Source organism: Salmo trutta, chromosome 13 (genome assembly GCF_901001165.1).
Source record: "Salmo trutta chromosome 13, fSalTru1.1, whole genome shotgun sequence".
NCBI lineage: Eukaryota > Metazoa > Chordata > Actinopteri > Salmoniformes > Salmonidae > Salmo > Salmo trutta.
The window spans coordinates 54,505,751-54,519,922 of NC_042969.1; the positions used below are offsets into that span (position 1 = coordinate 54,505,751).

A 14,172-nucleotide genomic window follows, 5' to 3' on the forward strand; every position below is an offset into this window, starting at 1 on the left:
TGTCACGTTTGTTTTGTCAGTGTTCGCGGTCGGCGAGCGCTGGGCACTGGCTCACGCCCCGGAGGCAGCCCCGTTCCAAAACGAAAGCAATCACGTTTCACCCGGTTCAAACTCTTCGGGCCAGATAAGCGAACCCCCTCCGTGATTGCAGTCTCAGACTAATTTGCCTATGTAGCGGACGACAATAATTTAGTTTTAATCGTCATGCTACCGGACTAAGACTCCACCAGGTAAATGCCACCCTGGCCCAATCAGGGGCTCTTTCAAAACCGTTAAAAAAACATGATCATTGTTATTGGACAAAATCAGATAGCCCCTCCTCCATTTAAAACTCCTTATGCCGTTTTGTGCCTTCTGACCAACATGAACGTGTGTTGGTCACGTGGTCGTGGGGTGGGGTCAACAGGTAGGTGCGTTGCATGAGTTTTTCCGTTGATAAAGTGCAACATTGCTCTTGCTGGCTGTAACTACTGCCGTGTGCTCTCAAGACAACATGGATTTCGATTTGGCTTCAGGTAAATCTTGATTTCTTGAATCATAATTGAATTCAGCTCGTTCCACTCTAAAATATTATCTGAAATACAGAAACTACATTGTATGCATTTCTCAATTGATTTGGTGGTTATTAGTCTAAGATGTGAGCCTAATATTTTCCTATTATTTGAGCTGATTGAATGCACTTCACACCTATTAAGCATTTCATTATTCTGAAGACTGCCTTAGTTGAGACAATATGTTTACATTAGTAATGACAGAAGGCAAATATGCCTCTGAAGGACTTATAAATATATATATATTACATGATTAGCAATCGAACATGGACAGGTGGAGTAGGCCTTATGTCCTTTCAGTTGAAGAATGCATAGTGCCACTATCTATTTATTGCTATTGAGGATGGTAACCTATAATTTTAATGAAAAGGTTCTGGTCAGTTTATTAGGCTGTGATTGTTCATGTAAAGATAACTAAGCCTACATGTTCTGTCTGTTATTTTCCACAGCTGTAGGTAAAGATGATCATGTGAAAAAGGATGATGCCTCTGGCCAGGAACAGAACGCCCTATTTGGATTGGGGAAGAAGAAGGACAAAGATGGGGATAAGGTAAGAAACATACTGTTACCATTACCTAAACCAGTTCCTTGATGAGTGCTTCAATTGTATTTCAGCCAACAATGGCAATTTGTGTGCAATTAATGCTGACAATCATGCACACACTGCATACAAAGTATTCTGACTGTATACCAACTTTCAGTGTGTGTCCAAGGACAAATCAAAGGACCATGACAAATCGAAGGACTGTAAGCACCATGACAAATCAAAGGACCATAAGGAGGACAAAGACAAGTCTAAGGAACATAAAGACAAGAAACATGGTGACAAGAAGGACAAAGGTCATAAGAAGAAGAAAGACAAGAAGCCAAAGGAGCATAAGGACAAAGATGATGGGTCATCATCTTCCTCGTCCAGCAGCGATGAGGTAGTGCACAATAGCCTTGATTTGTTATTTTTGTTGTTGTGATTATTGTTCCAACGAATGTTAATATATGACTGCTATAGAATGGGGTCCAACAAGTCGTGTTGACAACCACTCCTTTAGTTCAAGGGTTCCTTACTATCAATATGGGTAAGTCAATAGAGGCTGTGCAGGTTATGCCAGTTGTGGCAGTTTTCGGGTTAAACGCCCTAGTTATGTAGGTGTGGTTGTTGCCATTTACAACACTTGAGACTCAGAACTTCTACTATCACATGCGGTTCCATACACTATCAGCTAGTAAAACATCATTTTAGAAACAGATCTCCGTTTGCAGTCTATTCATGCTACCTCTTACTGTAAAGGTTATCTGTTGTCGCTAGGTATATTGGCAAGACAGTAAGACATGTAACCTTGGTCGTGCCGTTAATGTAAAAGAGGAAATGGACAAGAATGCTCTGAGTTACTAGGTGTGTCTGTGAAAACAGATCAGATAGGAGAGCAATAAAAAGGTGTTACCTGCCCAACAGTCACATCAGGGCCTGACTGCGTATTTCACCCAAGACAAGTGTTTATTATTAGTACATGTAATGGTTCATACTGGCACCTTAATGTGGTACATAATCACTAGGGTTATCTTTTATTAAATGTATGTCTTTTGTCATTTTAGGATGAAGGCAAGAAGAAGCATCACTGATTCTGGTGCTGTGAGGAAGTGCTACTGCCAGTGAACTTTTACAATGTTTTGTACTGCAATGTTGCATGCATGATATTTACTGTGTACTGTTTCCTTGTTGTTCCTGATCATGTTTTGATGTGCCAGACTGTAAAGTAGTGGTTTTACAACCGAATATTAAATAACACAACAACCAGGATATATGGTGAATGTCAGACTTCTTTCCTCCCTAGTAAAAAGTCTAATGTCCACCAGAAGGGGGAGGTGTTCTTCATTGAATGTTTATTTAATAGATTGAATTCAATTGCTTTCAAGTTTTTTTTGTTAAATTGTCCAGTTCAAAAGATTGAATTGCATTCTCTTTTGTTTATTTTAGCACAACTTATGGGAAAGCTCAATGTTCTTAGTTTGAAATAAAAAGCATAAGGGTGCATATACCTAAAGGTTTTCTCAACAGGGGATAGATAGTGTTGGGAGTGGGACATAGGTACCGTGCATGTTACTTCAGTACGTACGTATTGTACTCCATCTATGCAGAGTTAAGATGGCAGTCCATTCCTTGTCTAACCTGAGTTGACTTAGTGAGCAGGTGCACTGGCCTTGAGTAAATTCATTCTGCAAAAAACTAACTAGGAAAAGCAAAGCTGTACATGACTGGGGTACACAAAATGCGTGACATGGCAAAGCCAGGAAATGTTTCCGTAACACTGGCATCAATATTGAAGAGGACCTGAACTCTAACATGGGTTGTCAGGAAAGAGGAATTAAAACATTTAACATACGGAAATTGTTCACATACTTAATCTTTTATACCGGGCGGAAAAAGAAAATGGAGCGATTGCAAAATGTATCAATAAATAAATAAATAGTGTGTGGATGCTGCTATTGCTGTATGGTAACTCCTATCACACTAGGCTGTATCCCTGTTGGGATGCATAGGAGGGGAAATGAACAGATATACAGCCTGTCTTTCTAGTGAACTTGTCAGCAGAACTAGATGGTCACTTTTCATTTATGTTTTCATGGTTTATGAAATGAAAAACAAATGGTATGCTCATATGGTCTGTTGGCTACTAAACTCAGCAAAAAAAGAACCATCAACTGCGTTTATTTTCAGCAAACTTAACATGTGTAAATATTGGTATGAACATAAGATTCAACAACTGAGACATAAACTGAACAAGTTCCACAGACATGTGACTAACAGAAATGGAATAATGTGTCCTTGAACAAAAGGGGGGGTCAAAATCAAAAGTAACAGTCAGTATCTGGTGTGGCCACCAGATGCATTAAGTACTGCAGTGAATCTCCTCCTCATGGACTGCACCAGATTTGCCAGTTATTGCTGTGAGATGTTACCCCACTCTTCCACCAAGGCACCTGCAAGTTCAGACATTTCTGGGGGGAATGGCCCTAGCCCTCACCCTCCGATCCAACAGGTCCCAGACGTGGTCAATGGGATTGAGATCTGGCTCTTCGTTGACCATGGCAGAACACTGACATTCCTGCCTTGCAGGAAATCACGCACAGAACAAGCAGTATGGCTGGTGGCATTGTCATGCTGGAGGGTCATGTCAGGATGAGCCTGCAGGAAGGGTACCACATGAGGGAGGAGGATATCTTCCCTGTAACGCACAGCGTTGAGATTGCCTGCAATGACAAGCTCAGTCCGATGATGCTGTGACACACCGCCCCAGACCATGACGGACCCAAATCGATCCCGCTCCAAAGTACAGGCCTTGGTGTAACGCTCATTCCTTTGACGATAAACAAATCCGACCTGGTGAGACAAAACCGTGACTCATCAGTGAAGAGCACTTTTTGCCAGTCCTGTCTGGTCCAGTGTCAGTGGGTTTGTGTCCATAGGCGACATTGTTGCCTGTGATATCTGGTGAGGACCTGCCTTACAACAGGCCTACAAGCCCTCAGTCCATCCTCTCTCAGCCTTTTGCGGACAGTCTGAGCACTGATGGAGGTATTGTGCATTCCTGGTGTAACTCGGGCAGTTGTTGTGGTCATCCTGTACCTGTCCCACAGATGTGATGTTCAGATGTACCGATCCTGTGCAGGTGTTGTTACACGTGGTCTGCCACTGTGAGGACGATCAGCGTCCATCCTGTCTCCCTGTAGCGCTGTCTTAGGCGTCTCACAGTCCTGACATTTCAATTTATTGCCCTGGCCACATCTGCAGTCCTCATTCCTCCTTGCAGCATGCCTAAGGCACGTTCACGCAGATGAGCAGGGCATCTTTCTTTTGGTGTTTTTCAGAGTCAGTAGAAAGGCCTCTTTAGTGTCCTAAGTTTTCATAACTTAATTGCCTACCGTCTGTAAGCTGTTAGTGTCTTAATGAGTGTTCCACAGGTGCATGTTCATTAATTGTTTATGGTTCATTGAACAAGCATGGGAAACAGTGTTTAAACCTTTTACAATGAAGATCTGTGAAGTTGGATTTTTACAAATTATCTTTGAAAGACAGGGTCCTGAAAAAGGGACGTTTCTTTTTTTGCTGAGTTTATATTTTTATTATTATTTATTTTTTCACCTTTATTTAACCAGATAGGCTAGTTGAGTACAAGTTCTCATTTACAACTGCGGCCTGGCCAAGATAAAGCAAAGCAGTGCGACACAAACAACAACACAGAGTTACACATGGAATAAACAAACATGCAGTCAATAATACAATAGCAAAAGTATATATACAGTGTGTGCAAATGAGGTAGGATAAGGGAGGTAAGGCAATAAATAGGCCATAGTGGTGAAATAATTACAATATTGCAATTAAACACTGGAGTGGTTGATGTGCAGATATACATTCTCACACGTGTGTCAAATGAATTTAAGAATAACTCAAGTTTTACTGCTTTCTCAAATCAAAAGGTAGTTAGTTACCAGCGGTACTTTTAAGATACAGTAATCACATCTGATAACATATGCCAGGGTTCTATAAAACGGTAACAGTATATCAGAAATAAAACAATCTGAATGGCCTCGGGCAACCTAAGGAGTAGATATTTGTACCTAAAGTCAGGAGTGACAGACATATTCTTTGGAAACGCTGCCAACAACCCCAGGCAGTACGGAAGAGCTGGTTGAAACACTGGCCCTTGTCACGCCTTCTCCTCTTCTCTCATACATTTTTAATTACTCAAGTCTAAAAAGTTGAATAAGATAAAAAGTTTTCATCAAATGTTTGTCTACAAGCCTTGACAGATTAAAAAATATAATAATAATATATAAATATATTGGGACCAGAAGTGCTCAGGCTCTATGCATGCAGTGTTTAGTGAGACACAGGGAGTATTTTGTGCTGAGCTGTGGTGAGATCACATTTTGTTCAAGAGAACACATTGACAGTAGCCTCCCTTTGAGAGCTGTTGTTCTGTGTTGTTGGCTCTCTAATATGGGCGGTGGTGACAAAGACAACTGTGTTGGGCTTGAAAAATAACCAAACAGTGTTGGTTTGCTGTTACATGCATGCAGAAAACAACTTTTTGAAATTGAATTAGGCTTAAACTTTCTGAAAAGCTTGTCACTTCTGCAGAATTAAGATGTGCATGAAAGCTGGAGCAATCAATCAAACAAAACTTTTCAATAAACCAGATAAATGGTAACCTGGCAAGTCCATAGACTTTATTTACTTGATATCAGCTTTTATTCAGCACGTGCATTGCATTGTATGCATAATGCATTACATCCGTACACATTGGAGCTGGCTTGGAGCTGGCAGCCGCACAGTTTTATTTTTTTTTACACCAGAAGGGGGCATTACTACCTCTAGTCTAGACCGGCGTCACTGGTCTCCTGGCAACAGCCCGGGCGAGTTCTCGATCAAGGTTCCAAATAGAATGCTGTACAGAAAAGGAGTGCATGTTTTGCGTTGAGAAACATGGGCCAGCCTTGTACAAGAAGAAACAACTACCCTCCAAGAAATTGTACTGTTTCATGTCTTCTGTGAATGTGTATCTACAACAACAAGACTGTCGACAATTTTCAGACCGTGCGTAAATTAATTAAAGGTAAAATACCAAGTACTGTCAGCAGGCAAAATAGTGCGAGAGTGTGCGACCAACAACAAACAAATAACAGTGAACAACGAAAAGATAGGACGACCAAGAAGAAGCAAAGGTTTGGGGTGGTGGAAGTCTATGAGGAGATGCAACATTTTGTTACTCTTTCGACTTTTAGAAAATTTTAAATTTTGTTTTGCGACATTAAACGCATCTGATTATTGCGTAAACCATTGGGACTGTATTCATGTATGCTGTTTCGAGAGACCGCTATTTTCCATCAAATAAACTGTGAAATAACGATTTATTTAATCAAGAAGGCACACAAAACGACTTGCCAAGTAGTTACGAACCATGATGAAATTCCATAATTCGGACCTATGGATTGCTTGGCTGGTTTTATTTTGCATGGAAGGTAAGACATTTATTTATTACTTGAAAAAGTTTTTAGGCCTAGCTACTTGAGTGACAATAAACTGTCCCTGCGAGTCTAACACCATGACAAAATGTGATGGATTTTTTTTTTTTACCACTATTGACATTCATTTGAACAAACATAAGACCGGCCTACACAACAATTTTTACATGAGATGTTATATTATATCAATGTGATCATAAGTAAGTGATTGGGATACAATATTGCATTTATGTAATCTATGATTGCAATATAGGCGACTTTGGAATTACAATTGTGCCATGGAAGCAACCTCGCCAAGAGCGCATGCCATGCTTACGTTTGATCCTTCCCTTAATATATTTGAATCTCTCTGTAAATCCCCTCCATTTCAGCACAATCTAAAGCAATGATTTAGAATTACTTTGCTTAAATAGGTTTTCCCATATCGCATGAAAATCACTTTTGATTGCTTTCATATGCACACGATGTGCGTTTTTTTGGAACATCGGACAGGGAGCTCAAATCTTTATTCTCTGTTGTTGCCAATGCCATGGATACGGAGTGAAACATGTAGTGGAACATTCAGTGTTTGTCTGAGATAGAAACGAAGATTCGTCCAGACGACAAAGGGTGGCATCCGATAATCCGCGCGATTAAGAAGAGCACTCGATTCCCTGTGACGACGCGCCCTGGCCGCCTTATCGTTGTAGCTGTACAACCTCATAAGAAGTTTTCAGAGTATATAGATGGGAACTAGGTGGGGTTAGACGACAATAATATACAAAGTAATCTTTATATTACAACAAAGTATGTGCAGAACAAGTTGAAATGGCCAATGCTTGTGTAATATATTCGCTACATGAACCTGCACCCTCTGAATTCTCCCTCACATGGTTGTGTATCACAGAGAAGTGTCACTTTGCATTCTGGTTTGATCCAATTGAGTGCTAGTTATTTAACATAACACTATACTTTGCTATATGTTGTGTGTGATGTCTGATGTCATCCGTATTCAATAGTGGACAGAGACAGAGCATCCTTCTCCCCATCCCATCCAAGTCTACTCCTGTAATCAGGGTCTCACTTTATCTGCTCTGTACTTAAAGTAATCCAGTGGAAAATGCAAGAGTTCAAAGGGTGAGGTACAGCAGTTCTCCCTTGTACTCCAAAGAGATGACCGTGAGTGGTTCATACTGTACAATGTATCCAAAGAAGACACATAACTGAACACAAGCTGTTGATTTACTTTTCAAATATGTCATCTTTCTATCTAGGTGTTTGTCTATAAATACAGTGAACTGGCAATAGATTTCTTCTTGTTTCTGCTGTATATTGATATTGACCGCCCTTGGGTGCAATGTGCATCTCATGCATCATCACTCAGTTATATGAAGTGATCTGATCAACTCATTATAAACTCCCTGAGTTACATCTCTAGTATGGGGAAGCTAGGTCTGTTGATATGGTACTACTGGTTTGTTGGGGTAAAGTGTTTGGGTGAAGAGGAGAGATACAGTGCACTCTACTGGCCCGTATTACTTCAGCGTCACTTCCCACTGGGCACAAACTGGTTGAATCAACGTTTTTTCCATGTCATTTCAATGAAATTATGTTGAACCAATGTGGAATAGACATTGAATTGATGTCTGTGCCCAGTGGGTTGTCTCCCCGTGCTGTGCTGTGGTCTCTCTTTAGCTGACTGTGGCTGTTAGTTTCCGCTAGAACTCCCCTGTGTCTGGGAGAAACCGTGTCACAAGGGAACTCTCTCCACACAAGTGACGCCAGACATAGTCCCCTTCACACTGTCGAGTTCACTGAAAGTCCCTTCAAACTGTCAGCCTTAGTTGGAAAAGTAGCCTGTCCTCAAGCCTTCCAACATAAATGTTGCATTCCTGTCAATTAGCTAAGGCCAGGCAGACAGAGTACGGACATTCAGATACATGCAGAGCACAAAGTGATGCAGAAAAAGTTTTATGTAAAAAAAAAAAATCCACAGCTGGTTCAAGGGACTTTTAAAAGGACAGAATAAATGGCGGATTGGTTCTGCTTGTGAAATGATGCCCAGGGCCATACCCAGAGTGTGTCTCTCCGTGGCCGGCTCTAAAGATTTCACTAGATAGCTGGAGGGCTGGAGAACCAATCCGGCATGCTGATCAATTCTGCAAATTAAATTCATCTGAAGTGGTGTCCCTGAACTTTTCAACTAGTTGTTGTTGAATATAATGCATTTTAAATTGCCTGGTTCCACCAGTGCCGCGATGTAGTGGCATCTCGTTTGAAGTTCTCCGCACCCCATGAGTTAAATGCTGTGTTGGGAAGATGAAGAGTCGGCCTAGGCGAAACATAAAAAATCAAAAAAGCAGCAATGGAAAAACTCATAATAGCAGTAAGGTACTTTATCTGCATCAATTTAACACCGATTTCTTGGCAATAAGAGTTTCTATGCAGGGACTGTAAGCTTTAACCCTCCAGACATCAACAGGCTTTCTGAAATACCATAACCCGGGCAAAAAGTAGGGGTGTTAACCGGGTGGGTGTCTTGGCTGAATTTCCTGGTCCCTCATAATGCCATGGCCAGTTTCCTCTACACTGGTAATTTAGAATAAGTTAACGAATAGAACAGAATTGAACAGATAAATACGATTGACACTGGCAGAGGAATCTCTGAAAAGAGAAGCACTTGGGTGAGAGAGCTGGGAAAGCAGTGCTCAATACAAAACACACGGTCTCTGTGATCATCTGTGATCCTTCATGATGAGTCTCCCTTCGAAATTATATTGAATATATGATTTCAATAATCAATTATTCTTTAAAAACACATTTGAGTACGATTTATACATTAAATACGTGCTCAAGTCATTTGTGTTCGTTTTCTCTGGAAAATGTATGCAAAATAAAAATGTTCACCACTAAAAAGGAGCAGCTGGAATGTGTGTAGGACAGATGGAAGTTTCCACCTCGATTATTTTAAAGCTAAAAATATCTTCTCAAAAATTAAAAGACCTTTGGGACTACTTGCAAATTGCATGAGCGACAGAGACGAGCTAGGAGGACAAGCCTTCAAAAGACGACTGTGATAGCTGGTTCTGGGGAAATGTATAAATTAATGATGGAGATATTTGAGAGAGAGAGAGAGAGAGATACCACTGGCAGACCACTAACAGTACCCAAAAGAGAAGCTTGAGGCTATTGAGCCGAGGTCATGCCAAAACACCTCAGTGCAATGTTTCGTTATGGCTGTTTGGATTCGGCGGTTTGGTAGCCTAGCTGTCAAGGGCGTAAGGCCACTAACCAAAAGGTTGGTGATTTGAACCCCCAAGCTGACAAGGTGAATAATCTGTCGATGTGCCCTTGAGCAAGGAACTTAACCGTAATTGCTCCTGTAAATCGCTCTGGATAGGAGTGTCTGCTAAATGACTATAATGTCAATCTCATTAGTGTCATCAAACTGAGCTGTGAGAATACACACATTTTAATTGAGTAGAGATAGGAGAGAGTTTGTGTCAGAAGGGCAGTGTATTCAAACCCTTGCTGAGACGGTATATGTGCTCTGAAGGTTGTTGCTCTAACCACTAGACTGCACGCATACAGTATGCGCAGGGTTGGGGAGTAACGGAATCCGTAACATGTAAGGGATTACGAAAAAACGGTAACTGTAATCCGTTACGTTACCAGCAAATATATTGTAATCAGATTACAGATACTTTTGAAAAACTAGATGATTACTTCAAGGATTACTTTTAAAAATCAGAAAGGAAGTTTGCTAAAAAAAAAAATCTTTGACACTTCTGTTTTCTCAATGACATTCAAATCAGCATTGAAAAAAGGCGCACTTTTAAGTTTGTTCCACCTGAGCGAGTCTGACCACAAATCAGAGACCACTAGGATGACACACCAAATGGGTTTGAAGGATCGTGGGAAAGAGCTGGAATAGGCTTTTGTAGGCTACAGTCCAAGCTATGTCTTCCAATGGTGCGACTGCTGTCAACATCCAAAGATTATCCAATTTGAAAATACGCTTGGAGGTAAGGATGACAGCAGTGGTGTAGTCTACGGCGATACGGATATCACTTATTGTTGATTTCTACATAGCGCATTGATGTGAATATCACTCTGCTCCTTTCTCATTTAGCTATTTGCGCCTCATGGATTGTGGTTGTTGTGAATGGCTATTCACAAATCTAAATGTGTGTGTGAATTCAAGAAGTTTAAGCTGCCTATCAATCATTGTTTTTGAAACCAGTGGACAGACAATGAAAAATGCGCTCTTGCAACAGCTGCATAGTGTGGATTCCAGCCTATGGAATAAAAGTGTTGTTTTTATTGCTCAATCTAATTCATGGTGATAGACTTAAAGGGGCAATCTGTAGTTGCTACATCCATTTTTGGACTTATAAATTATATATGTGGTCCCGTGTGGCTCAGTTGGTAGAGCATGGTGTTTGCAACGCCAGGGTTGTGGGTTCGATTCCCACGGGGGACCAGTACGGAAAAAATGTATGAAATCTATTCACTACTGTAAGTCGCTCTGGATACAAGTGTCTGCTAAATGACTAAAATGTAAATGATATATACACATTTGAAGTCAGACGTTTACATAGACCTTAGCCAAATACATTTAATCTGTTTTTCACAATTCCTGACATTTAATCCTAGTAAAAATTCCCTGTTTTAGGTAAATTAGGATCACCACTTTACTTTAATAATGTGAAATGTCAGAATAATAGTAGAGAGAATTATTTATTTCAGCTTTTATTTCTTTCATCAGACTCTCAGTGGGTCAGAAGTTTACATACACTCAATTAATATTTGGTAGCATTGCCTTTACATTGTTTAACTTGGGTCAAATGTTTTGGGTAGCCTTTCACAAGCTTCCCACAATAAGTTGGGTGAATTTTGTCCCATTCCTCCTGACATAACTGGTGTAACTGAGTCAGGTTTGTAGGCCTCCTTGCTCGCACACACTTTTTCAATTCTGCCCTCAAATTTTCTATCGGATTGAGGTCAGGGCTTTGTGATGGCCACTCCAATACCTTGACTTTGTTGTCCTTAAGCTATTTTGCCACAACTTTGGAAGTTTGCTTGGGGTCATTATCCATTTGCGACCAAGCTTTAACTTCCAGACTGATGTCTTGAGATGTTGCTTCAATATATCCACATAATTTTCCTGCCTCATGATGCCATCAATTTTGTGAAGTGCAATAGTCCCTCCTGCAGCAAAGCACCCCCACAACTTGATGCTGCCACCCCCGTGTTACACAGTTGGGATGGTGTTCTTTGGCTTGCAAGCCTTTCCCTTTTTCCTCCAAACATAACGATGGTCAGTATGTCCAAACAGTTCTATTTTTGTTTCATCAGACCAGAGGACATTTCTCCAAAAAGTATGATATTTGTCCCCATGTGCAGTTGCAAACCGTAGTCTGGCTTTTATATGGTGGTTTTGGAGCAGTGGCTCCTTCCTTGCTGAGCGGCCTTTCACGTTATGTCGATATAGGACTAGTTTTACTGTGGATATAGATACTTTTGTACCTCTTTCCTCCAGCATCTTCACAAGGTCCTTTGCTGTTGTTCTGGGATTGATTTTCACTTTTCGCACCGAAGTACGTTAATCTCTAGGAGACAGAACGCGTCTCCTTCCTGAGCGGTATGACGGCTGCGTGGTCCCATGGTGTTTATACTTGCGTACTGTTGTTTGTACAGGTGAACGTGGTACCTGCAGGCATTTGGAAATTGCTCCCAAGGATAAACAAGACTTGTGGAGGTCAAAAAAAAAAATCTGAGGTCTTGGCTGATTTCTTTTGATTTTCCCATGATGTCAAGCAAAGAGGCACTGAGTTTGAAGGTAGGCCTTGAAATACATCCACAGGTACACCTCAAATTGACTCATATTATGTCAGTTAGCCTATCAGAAGCTTCTAAAGCCATGACATTTTCTGGATATTTCCAAGCTGTTAAAAGGCACAGTCAGCTTATTGTATGTAAAGTTTTGACCCACTGGAATTGTGATACAGTGAATTATAAGTGAAATAATCTGTCTGTAAACAATTGTTGGAAAAATTACTTGTCATGCACAAAGTAGATGTCCTAACCGACTTGCCAAAACTACAGTTTGTTAACAATACATTTTTGGAGTGGTTAAAAAATGAGTTTTAATGACTCCAAACTAAGTGTATGTAAACTTCTGACTTCAACTGTATATATTTATTCTTGAAGAATATAAGTTATAAAAACCTCATTAGCTTATATTAACTGTCACACTCCATGAGAGGCCAAAATATATTAGTTTGTTTTTCTCCAATGTTTGTAAACATTATAAATGTAAATAAACACTGTATAGCCTCATAACATGGTTAAAACATTACTTTTGACCTCATGGATGGTCAGTCCTTGCATCCATAGCTCTGTCTATTAATCTGAGAGTGGTTACATTTCTCCAGGCCCATCCCTCAGCTTTTTACCAAAACAGAGGCGGGACAACCGTTCATCTGTGGAATTGCCCTTTAAACAGCTGCATATTACCAAGATATGAAAGTGTCGCCAACAAAAAGGTAAACAATATGCCTATAGTAAATGCAGCATATGGCATTCATTTGTCACATGTAAATGGCACTTTTCAGTAGTGCTTAAAGCACGCCATTCCATGAGCGCAGCATTTATTTTTCAACTCGAATCAATGAGCCCAATCAGTCCTCAATAACAACAAAATCATAAACAACAGAGTAGGGCTGGCTAATAAATCCTTAGTTTTGGGGTTATGCTCAGGTAAAACAATTTTGACTAATCAATACTTCCATATTTCCAAGTCCTATTCTTGAAGATCAAGGGGTATAACATTTATTGGAATGACTGGAATTCTGATAGACTTTGTTTTTTAATGTAAAAATATAATGTAATCGTATTATTATATGTAGTAGAAAGCAATGGGTTAGAAGAAGCCTACATAACCAACCCATAAAGTAAAATGTAACATCCATATGGCCAGCTATGTAAACTTTACATTGATTTATCCTGCAATAGATGTTGTTCAATTGGTAAAATACATTTTTGTCTTCTTCTAATACCTCTTAAGGGGAAAGTAATCTAAAAGTAACTTAATGTAATCAGATTACGTTAATGAGTTTGGGTAATCCAAAAGTTACATTACTGATTACAATTTTGGACATGTATCTTGTAACTGTAACAGATTACATTTAGAAAGTAACCTACCCAACCCTGGGTATGATTGTACGGCCACAACTTCCTGTTGTGAAACTGTTGGGAGTAACTTTCTGTTTTGACACTTTTGTGAGTGAGGAGAGGGACACATCTGTGGTTCACACACTAACCTGTCTTTAATGTGGATTTCCTGTCCCTGTGCGTTGCTCCCAGGGCTTATGCATCTTTTAGGCGGATGTTGTCCTGCTGTAGTAGCATCCTGAGAATGGCCTCAAATTGCAGTTTTGATTTTCAGCTTCAGTGGCTTGAAATTTGATGGCCTTGCAAGGGAGGGTTTAGAAATATTCCTTGTCTATCTATCTGTAATACAGAGACAGTCTTGTATCGTGCTTTATGAAGATGGCTAATTTAGTGCTGTACCTTGGTTCTCCATTTTAACACCAACGTAAAATGTAAAGCTTGCATG

The 14,172-nt window shown here is 40.2% G+C and overlaps 2 protein-coding genes across 3 annotated transcripts in view; both read left to right on the forward strand.

The window, feature by feature from the left end:
* Window positions 1-386: 386 nt before the first annotated feature.
* Window positions 387-2,494, forward strand: LOC115206069 (putative uncharacterized protein DDB_G0292636). Its single transcript, XM_029772639.1, has 4 exons — window positions 387-515; window positions 1,001-1,101; window positions 1,253-1,477; window positions 2,142-2,494. The coding sequence occupies exons 1-4, from the start codon at window positions 494-496 to the stop codon at window positions 2,166-2,168; spliced, it is 375 nt and encodes a 124-aa protein (XP_029628499.1). The 5' UTR covers window positions 387-493; the 3' UTR covers window positions 2,169-2,494.
* Window positions 2,495-5,822: 3,328 nt separating this feature from the next.
* Window positions 5,823-14,172, forward strand: part of LOC115206070 (immunoglobulin superfamily member 11-like) — a 112,034-nt gene continuing 103,684 nt past the window's right edge. For both annotated transcript variants that reach the window (XM_029772640.1, XM_029772641.1), the window contains exon 1: window positions 5,823-6,569. In XM_029772640.1, coding sequence (XP_029628500.1) covers window positions 6,509-6,569 — 61 coding nt within the window. In that variant the 5' untranslated portion in view covers window positions 5,823-6,508. The remainder of the gene's footprint in view (window positions 6,570-14,172) is intronic.